General features: G+C 41.4%; 1 protein-coding gene across 2 annotated transcripts in view; it reads right to left on the bottom strand.

Annotated features, from left to right (window-relative positions):
* Positions 1 to 17,771, bottom strand: part of LOC124271382 (rho GTPase-activating protein 6-like) — a 112,771-nt gene extending 95,000 nt beyond the window's left edge. The window contains exons 1-2 of one of the 2 annotated variants that reach the window (XM_046706626.1): positions 17,310 to 17,771; positions 1,917 to 1,999 (exon numbers count right to left, since the gene is read on the bottom strand). In XM_046706626.1, the coding sequence (XP_046562582.1) occupies positions 1,917 to 1,980 (64 nt within the window). In that variant the 5' untranslated portion in view covers positions 1,981 to 1,999; positions 17,310 to 17,771. The remainder of the gene's footprint in view (positions 1 to 1,916; positions 2,000 to 17,309) is intronic. The other variant, XM_046706685.1, reaches the window with a different exon arrangement.
* Between the last annotated feature and the right edge of the window lie 4,847 nt (positions 17,772 to 22,618).

Below are 22,618 nucleotides of genomic sequence, written 5' to 3'. Positions count from 1 at the left end.
GCGTAAAACTTAACTCACTCACTCACTCCTATGTATTAGGGACTGGAACTCTTTGCCTTAATAAGATATTAAAATACCATGTCGTCATGTTGTGTGCTGTTTAACGCAACACTCGCCAATATTCCAAGCACACGACGGCAACCTGTAAGCACTCGTGTCTGGACCAGATGAACCAGTGATTGATAGCGTCAGCATGGTGCAGATGGAATACGATGACGCGCAAGTCACACATCTTGAACACCCGATCTGTTAACATGATCTTACAAGGTTTTCGGTGACCTCGGAGTCAACAAGGAAACAACGTTTACTTGACCAATAAACTCAGCGAACACCTGTCCTGGTCACCTACCTTCTACTGCCACGTGCACTTGTTGACTGATTAGTGTGGTGCAGAAAAACCATAAAGACTTTGGCTCAATATTCTTACATTTCAATAATCAGCTATTACACCAAGTACAGTCATATTCCAGGTGATTAAAAGGTAATATAAATGTATTAAACATGTTGTTATGAGTTAAAACGGATATCAATAATGGGGCAAGATATGTATAAAACCTATTATATCGGAACAGCAGGTAATGAACGGCAGGGTATAAATGCATATATCGTACAGGTGCCGGATGTTTCGTTAACTGATTTTAGGACTGTTTCAAACTTATAACTAGTCAGCAAACAAATAGTTTCAACGTAAAGACTGTAACAATTACCTCCTTCAAAACTTTCCTGCGGGATCTGAATATTTCCGGATCCGTCCTATCATTCATTTCAAGGCCGAGGTGAGGTATTACATACAGGAGTGGTTGTAAGGAATGTAGCATCTGGCATTCACATGTAGTTATGATGATTAGCACTCGAGGGCGTAATTACCCCCCCTGGGAAGAGGTGGGGGTGGATATTCATGACACATATGTCTTACCTGTGATGTTTAAAGAAGATGTTTACTGGTACAGTGCACCCCATGTCAATTGTGTTGTCTATGTCAAGATTGAATTTCAAGGCAAAAACGTTAAAAATGTGGTATTAAAAACCCTGATTGCTTGTAAATATGTTGAGAAGGTTGTTTGAGACTATGTTTGATCATTCAATCATCATTATCAACTATGTACAGCAATTAACATTCCGTTTCAGTGTCGTCCGACAGTACTTGACGCAGAATCACTACATACTTAGTACAGGGTGTGCTGGGACAGCAGAAACACCCTGTAACTGCCCGCTCGCCATATATGGTGGCCAGTCATACTGAAGGTGCTTATGTCTCTTAGAGCAAGTGTTTAGATGTTCGCAAAACCTCGCACTGAGTTTCACCTTTTCAGCCCCACCATAAATAGTTGTGTGGAAGATGTAATTAGTATCTTCGAATCAAAAACGGAAATGCCATTCGTCGCCACTCGTATATTTCCGTAGCCTACCATTCGGTTTGCCTCGGAACAGCACTAGTTGGCCATGCATGATATCGTGGAGAATATTGAAACGTTTTTTGATGATTACTGTTCATGTTTGATTTTTTCAAGTTATATTTTCATTTAATTGAACTGCAATCTCTAACATTAATCAAACACTATTTGAATATTCATACTAATCCTTGACATGTATAAAAGATTAAACCCATTTAAATCAACAGCAGGAGTCAACAGCTAAACCTCCCAATGGATTATCACTCAAAAGTTTATTGTTAAACAAAACTCAAATTTTGCGCGATTCGAGTTTTGCGATGAAACTTCAAAGTGAAAACGTTCTTGCTAATATAAAAATTTCAACAAATGGAGGTTGACAGAAATCCCAAAAGGCTAGGCATTAATACATACATAGAACTAAGCAAGGTCAAACTTTACAATGTTTAAACTTTGCTTCACTTTACGTCAGAGGCGTAAATCCTTCTAAAACCCACACACAAATCTACTCTGACGTGGACTTACGATAGTTGTAGCACAAGCATGGTTCTTTGGACGGAGCGCTGAAACACACCATAACTGTGGCCATGTGTACCCAAGGGCGAATTCTACAACATATGGTAGGACATCAATGAAATACGCGTAACACGAAATGCATACGAACAGGTGCGATGGAACACAAAGTGAGAGTGAGTTTCGTGTAACGCCACTTTGACCAGTATTCGGTTTATATCAAAGCGTGATACCTCTATGTCGGAGCAGGACAAGAGAGTTTCAGGCCCCGATTTCTCGAAACAAACTTAAGTCTGAGTTTAAACTTAAGTTAAACTCAAATTTGAGCAAAAGCAGGAAAATACGTTTCCCAGAATAAACTGAAATGGGCATAAAACTCAAACTTAGTAGACAATTTGAGTTAGGTAGATAAGTTACATGAGTTATTTTGTCTTTTTGGTTTTAGAAAGGCGACTGAGTTAGAAACTTAGCTGTTTAAAATTGTCAAACTCATTTTGATATTTGAGTAAAAAATGTTTGTTACAAGAAAACGGGGCCTATACATTTAGCACTTCGACACGCCCTACTACAACTCTAGAACCTAAGTCGGGGAAACCGGGATTCGAACCCAATGGGTTTCTTGTGCACCTGGGGGATGCACAGGAATTTGCGGTGCCTGAGACCATTGGCCCATCCGTGCTTGTCGGACATTAGGACATCCGACTACCTCCAAACATGGAGTTGCTTGAAAAAGCAGCCTCGCCATCTTGAGTTGACCTTCATACAACGTTTGAATGCTTGTTATTTAACCCCGCACTCGGCAATATTCCAGCAATATGACGGCAGTCTGTAAATAATCAAGTCTGGACCAGACAGTCCAGTGATCAACAGTATGTGCATCGATCTACGCAATTGGGATACGATGCCATCAGCGAGCCTGACCACCTGATCCCGTTTCGAATTTGTCCTTCAGTGGACAATATTTCTGTAATTTCCCTTTTGCGACATAGAGCGAATACATGCAAAGAAACTCTCTAATTTCGAAATGGAAAGATGATTTCAGTCGTTTTTCTTCAAAATCGAAGCCCCCGCAGTGATATTGCTGACAATCGCCCAAAGCGGCATAACACTACAGAGCACCATGCTACAAAAACTGCCGTACAGTATATGGTGGGGGATTAGAACCATGGTCGCGTTATACCGAAGGACGTTAACAGGTGACTGTTGTTATCTGGCCTTCCTGGCTCCTGGCGTGAAGTGGGCAAAAGCAGGGACTACTGGCCCGCTAGAAGTAGGTATAATGTGTTTGAGAGCTTTATTCTTACAAAGGTATCACAATGGGCGAACACTACAAAAAAACAAATCTGGACTATACATGCACACACGCACGCATACATGCACTGTACAACGCGACGATAAGGCTCATTACACATAACCTCACTACAAAGTTTGGTTGTTGTTTTTGTTGGGGTTGGTTCGTCCCGCCGAATACCCGCTTTCGTTTTCCCAGATGGGTACAATGCGTGAAGCCCATTTTTTGTGATATTGCTGGAATAATGCTAAAAGCGACGTAAAACCACACTCATTCACTCACAAAGTGGAAGAGTCACTTTAAAGGTATACCACAAAGTGACTCAGCCTGGACTGCATATCCACCACAAAGACTGTATTGTGAAGGTGCGCCTGCATGGTAATCGTTTATCCCATTAACTAGATGCATGTATTACACCAACACTGACTGAGCTGTATATAGATACATCCTGTTGACAATGTTTGCAAAGGTACGGGGTTATCTTAAACTGTTACCCTGCCCTTCTCATCCCTGCGACTGCACAAGCGCTGTTCGGAGAAAAGCGCAAGCGCTATAGAGCAGAAAACCAGTCCATGGGTTATCTGAGGAAGCCATTACCTGTTACAACGTAGAACAGTTTATATTCTCTTCAGAATTATTGTTGTTCTAGGCTCAATACCAGGCAAGCTGCCCAAGGTCGAATACCTGCTCAAAAACATTTACATTTTTATTTCGTCAGCATAAACATTCCTTACTCGCTCAGAGGGATTGAGTTTTTGTTTGTTGATTTGATTTAATTCCCCGTGAGGCACATAACAGATTTGTTAATTGTGATTTTGAGTTGAAAGTTGTTAATATAGCATTGCGGTTGTATTTTAGATTCCTTATCCGTTTGTTCCCGATTCTTGTATTTGGTTCATTGAAAAGGCTGTTTTTGCCAGGGTTAACTGAGCCAAAAGGAATTGCAGCACCACGTTGAGGTTGGGATAGAATTGGTTTTGGTGTAGCATATAGCCTGTCTCGCAGTCTATAAAACATTAATTTCCCCACAGAGCAGTCCTTAATGGGCCCCAAGAACCATTAAAAAAAACCCATTTTTTTGCCTCTTTATATTTTAGGAGACTAAGCGTTAGTCTATGTAACAAGATGCAATACCATTAGTTCGAAAGGAATAAGGTGTGCCCTGTTTGGTGCTGGTGGTGAAATATTCATGTGAAATGAAAATGAGGCTCACAGACACACGGTCGTTCGGACACAATCTAGCTATGAATATATACAGACGGTCACACTTTCAGAGATACAGACAGACAGAACAGTTTATTTCTCAACCAATGACATTCAGTTCGAGCAAAGAACAGATAGACAATTACACAGACAACCACAAGATCTAGTCTTGAGCAGAAAGGCGGCCGCACTCGATGAACCGGGAAGAGTAGAAAAAACAAAATGGCCGCCCGTGCATCTGCTGGCCCTCGACCACACCGACTCCAGGTGCACGAGCTAAGTTTACAATGCGTGTGAGCCATATATATCTTTCTTTGTTTTCTTACAAAACACCCAGGTTCCAAAATCCTTTCGGACAAGTGTCCTATCTCTAAGCCAACCTCGGCACATTGTAACAAGATAACGGCGGGAAGCGAGCTGAGAGTATACTCTTGAAGCACCCAATGGTATCAGTGGTGTGGCTCGGGGTTCTGGTCCCAGGGCTTACGCTGAAGCTGTAACAACAAACCGACTAAAGATGGAACGAGTGTCAGGTCAAAGTGTACCGTCGGTGGAGAATGCTTTTGAAAGTCACATTGTTGTTATTGGAATGGAATTCCTCAAATTTATTCACTAGACATGTGTTATATACGCCGGGGACTCTGTTATTATCCATTTTGCTCAAGATTTGGCATGTACTACGTTCAATTTCGGCAAAATGGATTAACTATATCAAATGCAATAATTTCTATTGTGTTTTTGTATCCGTAAACATGTTTTCGATGTGAGCGAGTACGGTGTTACGCACTGTTACAATATACCAGCAATATAACGGCGAATTCATCAGGATTGGACTTCATACATTTTACCAACGTGGGGAATCAAACCGGGTCATCGGCGTGAACAGCTTTCAAAATTCATTCTAATCCACAGGCCAAAAACAATTAAAATTTTCACCTGTCGCATAAACCTCCAGTGTATTGGTCGTAGACCAGTAGCATTGGTGGTTAATGGTCAACCAGTTCTCAATTATTCAAGTTTTTTTACAAATTAGAACTTACTAAACTGATAGAAAACTTAAACATGATAAACACGTCTGTCTCGTTCAAGCAGATGCACGCTCACACGACATGAGTAAAATGTGTCCACAAGCTCTCTCGGCGAGTCTTAGGCTGACATCTAGTCTCTGAAATTAACATATTTTACAGAAAAATACTGTTCATAAAAAATAATCATAAAATATATTGAAAAGGAGCCCAGAGACTTTCTTCATTTTCAGACCTGAAACCCTGGAAATCTAGACTTGCCACATATTCTAGAATTGCATAGGCTTTCCCTTCTTCATCCAGTTAATTATATTCTTTTTGTAAAAATGGTGTCTAAAACATGAGGACTGACTGAGTTTAGTTTTACGCCGCTTTTAGCAATATTCCAGCAATATCAAGGCGGGGGACACCAGAAATGGGCTTAACACATTGTGCCCATGTTGGGAATCGAACCCGGGTCTTCGGCGTGACGAGCCAACGCTTTAACCACTAGGCTACCCCACCGCCCCTAAAACATGAGGAAAACATAAAACTTTTTGATAATGTGATGAATGAAGTAGTTTTTACCAACTGACGTAACAACACCCACGTCTTCCTGTGCAGAGATGGTTCACAACCATCTAGCACGTGACAAAAACAGCCATACGGAAATAGGCGCGCGCATTGACAGGAAGTGCCTGAGGGTGATACTGTTTGTCATGTCTCACACAGCCTGATTGTTTGTTAAAGTTGTCTCACCAGTGTACACCAATAGTACCATAAGAAAGACGCCTTTGATATAACATATGCTTACCATTCCTTTGGAATTATGAGAGACTGTGGTAAATGATATATAAGCTAATACAAATAATATCTTAACACCAACGATAAATTATAGTTCTCCGACGTTGTAGAATATTAAGGCAGGTTTTGGTGAAGTGGTGACATTCACTGGACATTGAAATACAAAGCTACTCGGTGAGTGAGTGAGTGAGTTGGGTTTTACGCCGGTTTTAGCAATGTTCCAGCCATATCACGGCGGGGAACATCAGAAATGGGCTTCAACCATAGGGTTCCCACAACTAGGCTACCCCACCGCCCTTTGTATAATATCTAAATGAACTATCAAGACAACGAGCATATTGCAAAGATTAAAACGTAGGTCATTATTACGGGTCAGGTCAACGAAATATTACTACAAGATCTATAGTTATGAAACATATTTCCAAAAGAATGTTTGAATGAACACGCTGATCCAGATTCGTTTCGAAACACAAATCACGTTTACATGTATAACATACAAGTAAGGTTGTTTTTGGTGTGGTTAATTGACACTTATTTGACGAAGCAAATAGTTTCCCGCGATTTGACGATTTCCATTCATCAAGTTTAGTCCCCCATCCCCACCCGACATCGTTAAAATTTACTCAACCTTAATTTTGCATGTTCTAATTATAAGTGTGTTACTCCGAAATACCGGTTTCCTGCAGACGGGTTCAATGAACAGATGATTAGAACGTCTACAAACTCAGTGACGTCAAACCATTTTACACAAAGCGTTCCAGTGGTATCCCCTGTGGTGGAACCGCAGGAGACGCCATTGGAACGCCATATAAACCATGCTATATTTAAACAGAAGACGGTTTCCAAAAAACACGCACCATTTTCTCTCCCTTGGTGATAATATTTAACCTCATTATACACTCGTCAGTGTGGGAAGTAAGCACATGCCACCATCTGGAAGTGTCAGCGCATGCTCCGTGCGCGTGTGTGACGTAAACATTGACAAATGACGTCATAGTTCGTGCTTTGTCGTCCATGTGTGATTGGCGTCTGCTACACGAACGATAGATCCAAGAATACAAGGCCCGCATGGCGCGCTGCTTATCAACATGCTGGAACCGGATCACGGCTAGTGAAGGGTTTATGGCCTGTTGAAACGTACCCCCCGCAGAGGGGATAAATCTGCGTATCAGGCACCTTTCATTCCGGAAGAAGGGGTATTCCAAAAGCCATCTCCTATCTCGTCAGCTCCACATAACGAATCAGATAAGTAGTTAGTGGGAGCACATTAAAAAACGAATAACCTTTCTATCACCCAATTGTGGCCAAAGCGTCTATTGAACGACAATTCGCTATGCAGAGTGGCGTCCCTATGACGTACCAGGATCCTGTGCTTTTTTAATCGGAATGGGTTCCTTCAAAGTGGGAAACTTCAAACAGCTGCATTACTTAGGGCTCTCAAATGGCGACACGCCTTGTGTAATTCAACTGAAATTCTGTACCGAGTAGTCTGTCTCACAGTCCCTAAATGGGCTTGTTTGTTACTATCAAAATTATATATATTCAGAGACTAAGCCTTAGTCTATGTACCGAGCGGCGTAGTCTGTCTCACAGTCCCTGAACCACATTATTTTCCTACTGCCTAGCCCTCCCTGCAATGCCATAGCCCTAAATGAAGCAAGTCTAGATTTCCTCAGGTTCAGGATCTGAATCTCACATCTCAATGGGGCTTCTTTTCATTTTACATGGGTTTGTTTGTTACTATCAAAATTATATATATTCAGAGACTAAGCGTTAGTCTACGAGCGGCGTTACGTCAAGTTCACTTGCCGCCTGTTCCATACCCTTCTGGGGCGGTGGAGTAGCCTAATGGTTAAAGCGTTGGCTCGTCACGCCGAGGATCCGGGTTCGAATCCCCACATGGGCACAATGTGTTAAGCCCATTTCTGGTGTCCCCCGCCGTGATGTTGCTGGAATATTGCTAAAAGCGGCGTAAAACCAAACTCAGTCAGTCTGTCCATACCCTTCTGTTCATGTGATTCCCCATAATATAGTATACATTTTAATGCTGTCTTACCATACAAGTGGAGCCTTCTTCCGCTGTGTTCTAACTAAAACTCCGTTCATGACCAAACTCACTCTCTCAATACAACCTACTGCCAATTAGATACCAGTGCTACTCAAACACATATGCACATGTCATTCCCAACGTCGTTATGGCTAACATACCTCAGTCCATGTGCATGTGACGCACGGTGCTTTTACCAAGAATCCGGAAACAACATACACATGCGTGCAATCTCAAGGTAACGACAGCACAACAACACTTAATCTTGATTGCCGTATTTCCTCTAACATTAGCCCTGTCAAATCCAAAGAATACATTCCGGTGCTCGACCCTAAAAGCGTTTGTAATTTAACGTCGTTCGAACGTCATTGTTAAATTATAGCGTTTGAAAGTTGTAGCGCTGCGAACGCTTTCTTGATCTTAGCTTTGGGTATCTAATGCTAAAACCTGCTGGTACTATAAGTGAGTTTAGTTTTACGACGCACTAAGTAATATACCAGCTATATGGCGTCGGTCTGTAAATACTCGAGTCTGGATCAGACAATCCAGTGATCAACAGTAAGAGCATCGATCTACGCAAATGAGATACGATGACATGTGTCAACTAAGCCAGCTGGTACTATACCAAAACAGTAGCGTTACGGTTGTCGTAATTCAGATAATTTAGCGATTAAAAAGGCTATCTCCTCACTAAGATGATCGTAACTCCCTTACTTCAACGTACACTTCCGTAACTCGTAGACCGCTGTTAGAGGAAAAACGGTAAATTGTAAACAAGTTCAAAGCATGGACATCGATACCAGCTACCTATGACTCTCACCGGGATACTGTCTAGTATTAAATTACTGTTGAAGCCCCTGATGACGATGGTTAAAAGTCAGTAATGCGCAGTTTGCGGCTACGATTTACATCTTGTTTATGTTCGGGAACCATTTCTTAATTGACGGCCATCTTGAAGTCGTTATGACACAAGTGACTAAACTGTTTATGGTTTAATATGGAACACTTGTTTTAAACGCCATTTCTACATATGGAAATGGTAATGGGCTGGAAGTGTAGTGCTTACAACGGTCAAATACAAAATGAAACATCAGCGTTTTCCCAGCTTATATGTGTCCCTTCTGCTGATAATTCCTTTCTGTTTTCAAGAGAGGTTTTTATAATGGCGTCTGTGGACAAGGTATTCTTGGATTTTAGATTTTAATTTCAGAGATGTTTCAGTAAAATAAAACGGTTTTTTATATTTTGGCCATTTAAACAACACAAACATCACTACCACCACCTCACACAGACACCACTCCGTTTCTGTTCAAGGGCGTGTGTCCGACGTTCATCGTAATCTTGGGGTGTTGGGGTAGCCTAATGGTTAAAGCGTTGGCTCGTCACGACGAAGACCCGGGTTCGAATCCCCACATGGGTACAATGTGTGAAGCCCATTCCTGGTGTCCCCCGCCGTGATGCTGCTGGAATATTGCTAAAAGCGGCGTAAAACCAAACTCAGTCAGTCAGTCATCGTAATCTTAAGTCCACTGAAAATAGCTTGGTTAGAACAGTTATTTGTTTGTTTATTTATGTTGCGTTCAGATATATGGGGTAGCATGAAAATAATCGAAGCTGGTCAAGACAATTCAATAATTGACAAGATGAACATAGATTTAAAGAAATGGAGTACTATGGTATGCATCATGCAAATCAGCGAGCCTGACTGCGAATTCCGTTAGTGAGTGAGTGTAGTTTTACGCCGCGTCTACCATTATTCCGGCAATAGCATTGTGGGAGAAACTGGGAACAAACTGTGGAGACGTATTGTTTCGGACCCGGGTCTTGTCGTGACAAGCGAACACGTCAACCACTAGGCTACCCCACAACCCCTTTACAAGCATGGGTTCTAATCCGGATCTCCGCGATATTTTTGTGGTAGTATTCTGTTGAACACTTTGAAATGTCTCCGCGAATCGTAAGACACTCATCAGTCGAAGACCTTTTCCAATTTTTAAAATCCTTTACTTTTATAGTTCTTTATCCATCCAACAAACCACAGCCCATGTTAAGGAAAAAGACAACTTCTTCTCGTCATTTAGACTATTTAAAATATGAGAAATAATTCTAGTTTTACAGCAAGGAGATCCAATCTCGTGTAACCAAAGCGACGCACTTGGAATGTGCTCGACCTTGAGAGTGAGGCTCTAGTTTTATCTCTTGGTAGAATCTGACAACTCCTCACAGCGATAGCCCGTTCGTTGGTACAGTATTGTGGTTCCTATGCTGTCGCATAGTCAATGGAATATTACTACATAAAACATTTCTCTTTTCTAGATAAGTCTATCAGAATACAGCTAGCTAGACTTGTCTAGTTAAATACTCTAGGTTCTTCCTGTATGCTATTTGATGCCAACACTAGGCAGTCATGGCCGCCTCCGTGGTGTAGTGGTTAGAGCGTCCGCCCGAGAGCGGAAGGTCGCGGGTTTGATTCCCGGCCGCGTCATACCAAAAGACGTTAAAATATGGTACTTGTTGGTCCCTGCCTGGCGCTCGGCATTAATGGGTACAAGGACTGGTCGGCTCGGAGTCAGTATAATGTATCTGAGTGGGGTATTCATGCTTCACTGCAGCATGGTATCTCAGTGGGCTAGCACTATAAAACCAGCTTAAGTCTGGGCTAGTACAACCAGCCGCACATACACATACACACGCATGCACGTCGTCATATGAGCGTCATATATTCTCAAGCACGACGTTAAACCCAATTTCACCTCACCTCACTAGGCAGTCATATGATATCAAACTACTTCTTGTTGCCTTCCAAACACCTCACCGAAAGTATGAAGTTTGAATTCAGAATACCAGTCGAGTAGCAGGAAGGATTATCTACAACTGAAATGTTCGCGTGAAAATTATCGTAATCTTTAAGTGTGTGTAGAGACATAGCCCTGCTGGTTAGGGGGAGATAACTCTGTCTTCTGTCGCCATTATGCTGTCATCACGTGGAATACCGGTGAGTAGTGTCGACATACGGCCTTATCCAACCTTGATAGCATTCCAAATGATAGCAACTGATAGCATTCCAAATGTCTTCAGGTGCGGTACTGTCGTCCTAACTGTGACTGTGTCTACATCCAATCTAGCACTGGCCACACAACCGTATAATCAACTGGAAAGGATTTTCATTATCAGCTGGTCTCAAGCCAGAACGAGACTAAGTGACCCAGTGATTTTACCACATGGCATTAAGACATTTTTATGAGTTTTTCATGTGTTCATGTGAAATGTTTTCCACAGTACTAAACTGAAAAAAAATCTGAAAACAATAATATTCAGTGTTTTTGTTTATGACAATCAGTGAAATTACTAGAAATAGAACCAATGTGAAAGCGCATGGTTCAAATGTCAGTCATAACACTAGTAGTGAATCTTCGACAGTCTGTCTGCAATGGGTAACCCGAACGTACTTAATTTAACACATGCTTAATAAATGTTGAGTTAGTAGAATAGTAAAGTGGTTACTACTTAATTGCAACTTGCTAAAGAACTTTTTTTCAGGTTTCTTTCAACTATATATTTCACGATGTGATCTCGTCGTACCGCTTTGTGGGACGAGGCAAAGAGAGAACACCACCCGCAACTTTCTTTAGGCGTGTCACGGAATAACACGAGCATTTGCGAACTTTACCCTTAAAAAATGTCTTTCGGTGTTAAGAACATTTCATTTGAGAAATAAGAAAGTCCCGTGACTTGCGGACTAGGTTTGCGGACTTGAATTCAGATTTGTCAGAAGCGACCTATTTATAAGAACAAAGCTAAACGCCCCGATTTACAGCATGTTTCTCCTGCCTTGTCGCGGCTGAAAGTTATAAAGTAAGGTGTTCTGATAATAGTATCTCCTCAGACGTGACGTCATGCACGTTTAAGTACCGTTGGGGGAGGCTGATGTGACTCAAACTGGTTAACATGCACGGTCCAAACAAATGTGAAATGTCGGGTTCACTATGTAGTTCAAGTGTTATTAATGAATGCTTACAATTGCAATTCGTCTTGTGAGCCCAAATGGTTGGCAACACCTGAAAGCTATTCCCTTGGTGACGCACATGCCTGTGTTAATTATCACCGTTATCGTCCTGAGATCTAAATAATTCTTGAAAACAATCTTTAATCAGAAATAAATAATTGTTTGCACGCATTTTACGTGTTAGTCTACAAAGGAAGCTCGTTCTTATCAGTATTTCCCGTCATCACGACTAAACAACGCCTTTAGCATAAATTCAAAGTTTTACTCATCTATATATTTGCTTAAGTGAAATAGGGAGACAAAGTCGTCCAATGCGCCGCGGCGCAGTTACCTCCCTTGGGCATAACAGAAACCAACGACCCTATCACGTCTCAAGCTTTGTCAACACCACACCCATACGCGTTGATATCACCATTGAGGTGAAAGTCAGACGCCTCCATAACTAAGGATCTACTCCTACATAAACTTGACACACGTGATATGACTGGATTACTGTTGAAGCGGCGGTAAAACCAACTCACTCACTCCATAAGATTAACCTCAGCGTAATATTTCTCAACCGCGGCTGTTTAATGGCTTGCGGTATTTCGGAATGACACTTGAAACCCGGAAATTGATTTACAGATTATACAAACTACCGGGCAAAGACAGCATACAGTTGACAATTGGGTTTTACCAAAAAATGAGAACCGTAATAAAACCGCCAGAACACAAGTATCATACCTCAAATAGATCACCATCGAATAGCAATTTTTTGTTTGTATTATTTATAGTTGCCATCAAACATGAGTGTATAGTTTCTTAATGAGTTTAGAAGCTCTTAACTGTGACAAGCAAAAAGACTTCAATTGCAAGTTGTCATCGACCAATACCTTTGGAGTGGAGGGGTAAGCTTCCATCCATTGATACCCTCTCAGAGCATGAGTCTGGGCGTTTGTTTAGGAACAACCATGGTCAGAGTATTCAAATTACCAGACGTCCATAAAAAACCAGTGTCACCGTAACCCTTCAACAACATCGACATCGACGTCTCCACCGCAACGCAGTGACACCATGAACAACGCTCAATGGGACATTTCGTTCAGACCTTGTCATAGTTCAAGTGGTTAACGGTTATATCACAAATTTTGGCAATCATATACATTTGTATCCATGCGTCTTTAATCTTCTTCTCGTGTAATTATAGCTGTTTTATTCTCGTACCTACGCCTAGAAGACCGTTTTAAATTAACTCTTTGCCCCAGTGACTATGAAACCACAGTTTATGCTACACAGTAAAGATTCATATATGTTTGTGTTTTTACTGAGACAGAATTCTACCCCAAGATGGTTTTCTAACTCGGAAATGTTGCTGTCATGACTGACCTTTGGTGTCCTGTAAACCAGAAAAGGTGAGTGTGGTTTTACGCCGCTAATCCACCCAAAATTGCCTTCAGGCAGTGTACCTATGGGCAGAAACGAACTGGAATCTTTGATGTCATGACGCTCAAACCCGTAAGATAATAGTGAACATGTTAGCACGTCACGCCCCTTGCCCGGGTTTTGCTACCCGCACGAGATACAATGTGTGAAGACCATTTTTTCTGGTGTCTCCGGCGATGCCTTGGGGGTATATTGTTGAAGCGCAAAACCATTTATTCAACAGTATATGCTGCAGTAACGCAATTATCGCAGTCAACTTCTGAATCGGCGAGGGTGGGTAGCTTAGTGGTTAAAGCGTTTGATTGTACGCCGAAGATCCGGGTTCGATTCCAAAACATGAGTACATTTCTTGTGTTTTCCACTATGATATTACTGGATTATTGCTGAAAGCGGCGTTAAACAATACGCACTCTTCTTCTGCATCCGTGAACATCATTTATAAGCCTAACGTTATAGATGCTGCAGCAATACCCTCATCTACAAGTGCACATGTCCTCAAATAGAACATTCACGTCTGACCCAGACCAGTTGACTTTGTATCCTTTAACTCCCATTACTGACGTAAGGAACCATTTCGTTAACATAAAACTTGATTTCTGTGAAGAGAGGTTGTGCAGATTTGAGACAAAAGATACAAATAAAGTCTCCCGAGTTGACGTCTCCCTAACAGGTGCGCGCTCAGACGTAAACACACACTACAAAGGTTTTTACCATGTCTGACTGAAGTGCAGGTTATGGGTCGGGTGTGTGCATGCGAGTGTTCCTGTTGGAGTGCTAGACAGTGGAGGTAGGACTATGAGTGGGGCGCCAGGATATACAAGTGCATGTTACTCAATTTTCCAGTTGTGAGTGAGTATGGTTTTACGCCGCTTTTAGCAGTATTCCAGCAGTATCACGGCGGAGGACACCAGAAATGGGCTTCACACATTGTACCCATGTGTGGAATCGAACCCGGGTCTTCATCGTGACGAGCGAACGCTTTAACCACCAGGCTAACCTACCGCCCATATTGCCCAGTAATATCAACGCAGCCTGTACACAATACACGTTGGGCCGGACAGACCAGTGATTGATAATATGATCAATGTACAAAGCCGTCAAGGTAAGATGGCTCATATTTTGCGACGTCATCGAGCCAGTTCCTATATATGTCGGCTGTTCAGACAAGCATTGGAGTCTAGGAAACAACAATAACAGAATACATTAAAAATTGGTCCAACCGAAATCCTGAAGGACTCCGCTCAAGGTTGAGTACAAAGCGTGAACACCGATGTCACCGAACATCAAACCTTCAACAACGATCAACATCATTTTTGGCATTTAACAGCTCCAGAAACCAGTACAATTCCTGAGATTCCCTCTATATCTAATATGTAGTGTACTCTTTAAATGTTCCGGACAATTTACGTTTGTGGACTTAATGGACCGGCGTGACTTGGCACATTGCATGTCTTCGTAACCTGACCGCATGGGAAGTTGCTCATACGACCGATCACCGGATTGTTTGGTTCAGACTGGAGTATTTACAGGAGGATGCGATATTACTGGAATGTCACTGAATTGGGGATTAAACAGAGAAACAACTATCTTCCACGAGTTTGATATAGCTGGAACCACAGTTACTGCGGCGTAAAACAAAAAACGAACTCTGACGATCGAAGCCCTCTTTATCAGGGTTTCGTCTTTTGGGTGTAACCTGGGTATACTGACATGAATGGGTACGTCTCGTTTTATTCCTGCAAATGTTCAGCCAGGGATATATTTTCTTTATCAATCAAACAGCAATTTGGGAATCGAACCCTGGTCTAAAGTTGAATGGGCGAAGGCTTTAACTACTGGACTACCCGATCGCCCTTAACCAGCATGAATCACGGCAGTCTCTCATTCTGAAACTTATTTTTAAATGAATAAGACACTGCTATGTGCATTCTAAGTTTAGCCTGTTCTTATCCCGTTATCGCGTTCAATGACGTCATAGCTATTTTCAGAGTAATTTATATAATAACACCCGATCACCACCGAGGGCCTTGATGCCGAAACGCTATAGCCCATGGTAGATTATATAAATATAGACACTTCGGGTTTGATGATGTAATTGTCTATAATTGTATCGAAGTATGTGTTAAAACATTTATAGGCTATGACGATAACGATAATAGTGATTATAACGCATAAACGGAATCAGGCTATATGAACATTTTCATTCTCAACTCCTGGGGAACCTATATAAATATATAATCAACTGAGTTGTTTCTGAAATATAAATTTATTTGAACCTAACGTAGTGAGGGCGATTATATGTGTTTTAAGTGTGATTTACATATTGTGGATGGTTACAATAGGAAGGGGTGTTTGTTTTCGTGTTAATTAGTATTATATAGTCGTCTATATAATTTCGAAACAAGTTTTTTCTTTAAAAAATTGAAATAATCATAAAGTAATTATTATTCTACACGTTACATCATATATATTGATACGCACTAAAATGTACCCATTTTCTAATTGATATGTCACTACTCCTTGCAGGGTTGTGCATGAGGCAGAGTTAACTACCCTCATTCCCTTTGTACTTTGATTGACGGCAATAACAGTTGCCATGGGAGGGCTTTCAACTCTTTGATGAATTTACATCAAAACAAAGACCGCGACGGGAATAGGGAGGGGACAAGGGTAATTATCATCGGGGCATCATCCAAATCAATTTACAGGCATTTAACAAACGATAGATTTATTATGATGCTATGAAACAAATGGATAACGAAGGAGAGGTGGTCCGGACGGCCGAGACTTCGGAGTTACACTGCAGCTGTTCCGAGCGTAGCCTCAAAGGAGGCGGAAGAATGCCAAGAATGCTGAATGTATTACTTCGGTAAGTTTGGCCTACTAACCTCCAGTCAACATTGCACATGTTCCGCGGAACACGTGGAAAATGGATTAAAACATGAAGTCACAAAAAGACTCTTCGAATATTTTCAAATAAATATGTGTTTCATATGTGTCTGTCAATCCAATTAAACATAACCGAAGAATGCGGTAATTGGTCTATGTTACTATTTCCAGACCGACTCGCCCTAAACAGATACCACTGCATGGACGTTGTGTTTGTATACGTCGATGTCTTTCCGGCTAAGATGGTTCCAAGCTAATAGTGGGGGATACATAAATAGTATTAAGCAACATTCTTGCGGCTAAACATGACACCGATCTATGATATATCTGATTATGTGTGTAATTTGGCCACTCCTGTGGCGTGTTGCAGCAAGTTCAGCGTCCACGTCCAAGATAAATACAGCGCGCCTCTTACACGAGAAAAGGTCACCAGGCTACAAGGTAGCAAAACATTGGTGGGTCTACTTTCAAAATAAACACACGTCCTGATGCAAGTGGAGCTAGCCATCGATGTCAACAAGCATGCAAACAGCGGACACGTGGAAGGTGACGCTCACGTGCAGGTTGCATCACGTCTGATTTCATGCATGTTATCAATTGTCGTCTGCTGTCATTCAAGTTTCAATTGTCGTCTGCTAACCCCAAGGAGTGGATGCTCCACCCAATTCAGGTGGTTATTGAAAGTATCAGATTACACAGCAGACCACTTTCGGTGCAAAATAAAAACAATCTTACTTACTTTCTTCAGTGGCCAGTGTTCTCACAACTCCCATTAAAACAGGAACTTGTGGTCACAAATCCACATGACGCTTGATATGAACACAGGCGATCAGGCTGCACCATTCTTAGACGACTGGATCTTTGGATTCCGCAGTAGGAATTCCTCCCTGTGTACAAATGTAAACCGAACGCCGTGCACTGTGTATAGCAGGATTCCTAGCGCATTCTCGCTTTCCCTACTTCCCTAACTAATCCACGTCTCTGGGCTGCATCTTCCCGCCTTTTACTTCCACTATCGTCTGCTTGACACTTTCCGAAAGAACCGTTGTCAAAAAATGTAAAAATTAAACTATCCGACACTTGTTATTGTTCTGGCGGGCTAGTTATGGAACTTGACGAAAGTTTTTGTATAATGGCGTAGTGATACTGAAGATAATGTACAGCGCCATACTTTAGCGGAACAACTTGCGCCGACGTCACAACGGGACGGACATATATGGAATTGGTACGCTAGACGGCGGTCTGCCACTCGCCGCACAGAGCGGTAGGCGAAGTGCTGGAAGAAACGAGAGCCAAGCATCGCACTGTAGGATTAGATTTCATCGCAAGCTGACGTCTCTAACAAGGGAGGTAACTCTAATCTCCTATCGCTGCCACCAGTTCTGTTACTTTCCGGTGTTGGTGTCTAGCTTCAGATAACGACGGTATGGCCAGCATCTTCTCCAGACCACCTAGTGGATCTCACGTCTGGAGTTACTTACAACTGACCACTGAGATCAATGTATATCTTAGCACGGACCTAGACGAACACCTGAGTCAACGCCATATGTTTTTAGGCAATATCAATGGAAGGACTACATTATTAATTGTTTTATGATAATCACCAGCCAGTTTAACCTTTCCGTGAAAGGTACCTATTCCCTATATCGGTTGAGAGGGAATATCGTTTCGTCACTCAGAAACAAGCACTCCGTCAGACAATACAATTACATACAATAGTGACGTGTTAGCGCGAGCAACCAGCAGTTAGCCTCAGAGAATATAGATGTCTCCTTAGTCGTACCAGGATCCTACGATCGTGGATTCTACTTGGTTACGGTACTTGGTTTATAATCAACACAACGTTGATTATGGTGAACGTCTGAAACCCACGTTAGACTACGTCGCTTCCGACGTCTCTCAAGCATTAAGCGGAATCGCCACACGATACCTGAAGAAGTGATAATACTACTACTAATAATACTGGAAATTTATATAGCGCTAAATATAACCTCTAAGTGGGTGCTCAAAGCGCTACAAAACAATAATAATGTTTGAATAGCGTTAATAGTGCAATGAAAAGAGATGCGTTTTAAGATGTGATTTGAACGCAGCAAAAGATGGGGACAGTTTTAAGGCGAGGGGCAGTTCATTCCACAGCGATGGAGCACAAACACTGAAAGAACGCTTTCCATAAGAGGCCAGTCTATAAGAAGGAGTTTTCAAAAAGAATCTGCTTTCAGATCGCAGTTGTCTGGATGGTTTGTAGGGGGTTAGCAGTTCACTTAGATATTCTGGTGACATGCCTTTTAGACTCTTGAATGTGATACAGAGTACTTTAAACTCTATCCTCGCCTCAACCGGAAGCCAGTGTAATGACTTCAGTATCGGCGTAATGTGAGAGTACTTTGGGGCACGTGTAACTATTCTTGCCGCTACATTTTGGACTTTTAGAAGTCTCCTCAGAGATTCTTTACTGATGCCTAGAAGCAAACTGTTCGCATAGTCCAACCTCGAGAGTACTAAACACTGTACTAATGTCTTGGCTGCATCAAGTAATATCAGATGACGAATTTGACTGATACATCTGAGATGATAAAAACAGGTCTTGCACAAATTGTCAACTTGATATCCATAGACAACTCGGAGTCAAAATAGACACCAAGGTTTTTTACCCGGGATGAGAAGTCTACAACAGAGTGGCCAATCACGAGTTATAAGTTCTTGTCAGTTGACATCTGAAGCTGTTGCTTAGAGCCTACCAACATACCAGTTTTTCATTAAGTTTCAGTTTGCTACATGTCATCCAAGATTTTATCTCTGATGCACATACACTTGTTTTCTGAAGGGATTCAACAACTTGTGAAACTTCAAAACTATCCAAGTGACCTGAACGCACGGCAGTTTGTACGGAGCTGACAAACCAACAATCATAACCATGACAAATTTGGGATTCGAACCAACTATGAAAAGATTCCGGCACGCCGGAGGGACGAAACGTACACGACTGGACTACCGACCGCGTGCCAAAATTATTAACACGAAACCACTCAATACTTACCTTATCAGCACTAATTCCATTTTCAGATGTCACTTCATGAATTATGATATTAGACAATTCGCCGTATTATATGGTAAAGACAAAAGAAGCACAATCTGTAAAATATGTTCAAAATGTAATGAAATCCATTATTTAAACTGAAATGAATATTTTTGATACAAACAAAATACAGTTGATATTTGAATATGCTATCAATAAAACTTATAACGGGTCAATAATAAGGTTAACGCCTTTAACACGCTGGATGTCGATATTTTTCTGATCTACAATTTCTTAAGTTCTGAAAAGTATTGAAACAAAGTGCAAGAATAACGCTCCCTGGGCACTGGATCTACCTCTGACTATAATGGGCGGTGGGGTGGTAGCCCATTGGTTAAAGCGTTCGCTCGTCACGCCAAAGACCCGGGTTCGATTCCCCACATGGGCATAATGTGTGAAGTCCATTTCTGGTGTCCTCCGCCGTGATATTGCTGGAATATTGCTAAAAGCGGCGTAAAACCTAACTCACTCACTCACTCTATGAATTAAGGGAGATGTGTAAAAGAACAGATGACGCTAAAATGGGTCAGGCTTGATGCTGAAGATGAAATTCACTCTATGCGTGTGCGTGTGCTTGCTTGCGTGTGCGTGCACGTTTGCGTGTGTCTGCTCGTACAAATCAGGATGTAACCCGGTTTTACAGCGAAGGCCCACTAAGATATCATGCCGCAGTTTCACATACATATCTCTGCTACATGTACATACCTTCACCAAGCCAACCAGTTTGTGTCCCCATATAAATATAATTATTTTAATATTAATGTAAATGGGCAACTTGTCTCCATTTATTTTATATTATTTATTCTTACGTTTTATTTTCACATGATTATTTGTGGTTATGTCCTTGACGAAAGTGTAAAACATTACAAACATATTCGTGGCCTTTTATTTATTTCTTTTATTCTTTATTTCTTTCTTTCTTTCTATGTTGTATGTTCACGTGATTTATTTGTGGTTATGTCCCTGACGAAAGTATAAAAACATATTCGTGGATATTAACGGTAAACTCTCCAGATCGGGAGTAACACACCCACCCACCCACGCTCCAGGCGAATTGGTTCCCATGTAATGTCACATAAATTATCGCTGAAGATATTTCGGCAACAATTCCTCGACATATTGTATGAATGAAGATCCGAGTAATTCTAAATGTTGTCTCAGTGTAAGAGGTATCAATCACTGCTGACATTTCCCCTTTCATAAGCGGCGTTATATCGGGGCGAATCACTCGCAGATGTTGGCATAGACTATGACATTATCAACAGCTATAACATCAGTGTTTATACATGTACCCAGCATTACGCCAAGCTATCACGGTGACCTTTCAACTCATTGTAATCGATCTCGCTGGTTGCGCGACCAACGTGAGACAGCGAGAACATGGTTTGAACCCTTTATCTATGGGCGTCACGTACCGATTGTGTCCCTTTAATAATTTAATTACGCTTTACTAATTGATTCAACACGATTGGATGAAGTATGTACTTTCGAAGGTTCACAAATGTCTTGTATCTGTTACGATCTGTTATTATGGTATGCCTTTCTGGATTCCGGAGTATGTGTCTTGTTTTGCGTTTAAATGTTATGTTTACGTTTGTTAAGTAATAAAACTTGTCGACGGTGTGAAAATAGATATATGTGCTGTTACACATGCTGAAAATCATTAAGAATCTTTATCTCAGAAACCTAGCTGAAAGAGCTATTTTTTAGATTGAAACGAATGTGTTTCTGAAGCGACTGGTTATTCAGCAATGTAGGATGAGTTATACAGTCGCAGCTTGACTAACATTTAATATCAGAAGTTAAAACATTTCAAGATCTGACTATTAGATTGTATTTCAATATATCATAGAAATGTGCACATAGAATTTCTGAAACTTCAGGAATCCGGACTTGCCATAGTTTTGTCGACTTATTTGGGATGTTTACAGACGATGTGAGTTGAAAATAGTTTTCCAATGCATAAGATATTGTTTTACTACTCTGGGAACATTTCATTTTCAGGTCAATATATCATCCTGTTCTTACTTCCAGTCAGTTCTGTACATTTGACCAATCGCGCTTCAGTATTCTATCACGTGACCTTGATCTCAACCAAAGAAGTCGATTGATGCTGTTTTAAATATTTTGTGATTTAGTTACTAGAATTTGATTTCAGTTATACATAATTATCCGTTATGTCTTGTAGAAAGATCGAGGCTCCTTGGAGAGAAATTCTGAGCGAGGTTCTAGATAACTTTAGACATAGTAACGCCGCTTCCGAAACTACGCTCGTATGGTGTCGAATTAGTCTGGAAAGCGTAGAGAATAATAGAATGGAGATTTAATATACAAGCTATGCTTTCATTCAATTATGTTTTAGACTTGCAGTTCAGATACAATTACAGCAGACATGTGTCATACCGCTAAACTAGAATGATCAGACTTGCTGGATATAAATGACTGAGAATAGTTTTACGCCGTTTTTAACAATATACACGCAGCAAGGAGCACACATTTTCGGCAAAACGATTGGCTGCTTTAACCATTAGGCTACCTATTAGCCAAGGATATGAATTTAATATCACCATTAAACCTGATTGTAGCTACCACATGACCACAATATATATGGAAACGTCACATTAGAAATATGACATTAAACGCCATAATGTCTTACTGCCTGTGTCTCAACACATGGCTTATTGGTTTTTCTCGTGTATAATGCTAAGTCTATCAACCGCCAGTTTATACCGGTCCCAGATTCAATCATTCCTAGCCGCCGACATACAGGCTGGGATATCCCTGACTTCGACGTAGAACAGCAAATGAACAACAGTCGGTGTGTTTTGGGAGGGGTGGCTGGAGGGTTCTAAGCCTATCAAGGAAGGAGGTTATTCAATCTGTCATACAGAGGGGGTGGTGGGTAATGGTTAAAGCGTTCGCTCGACACGCCGAGGACCCGGGTTCGATTCCCCACTTGGGTACTATTA

This window comes from Haliotis rubra, unplaced genomic scaffold (genome assembly GCF_003918875.1).
Source record: "Haliotis rubra isolate DU_JTF1 unplaced genomic scaffold, ASM391887v1 Scf1, whole genome shotgun sequence".
Classification (NCBI taxonomy): Eukaryota; Metazoa; Mollusca; class Gastropoda; order Lepetellida; family Haliotidae; genus Haliotis; species Haliotis rubra.
This window is presented reverse-complemented; position numbering and strand designations above follow the sequence as displayed.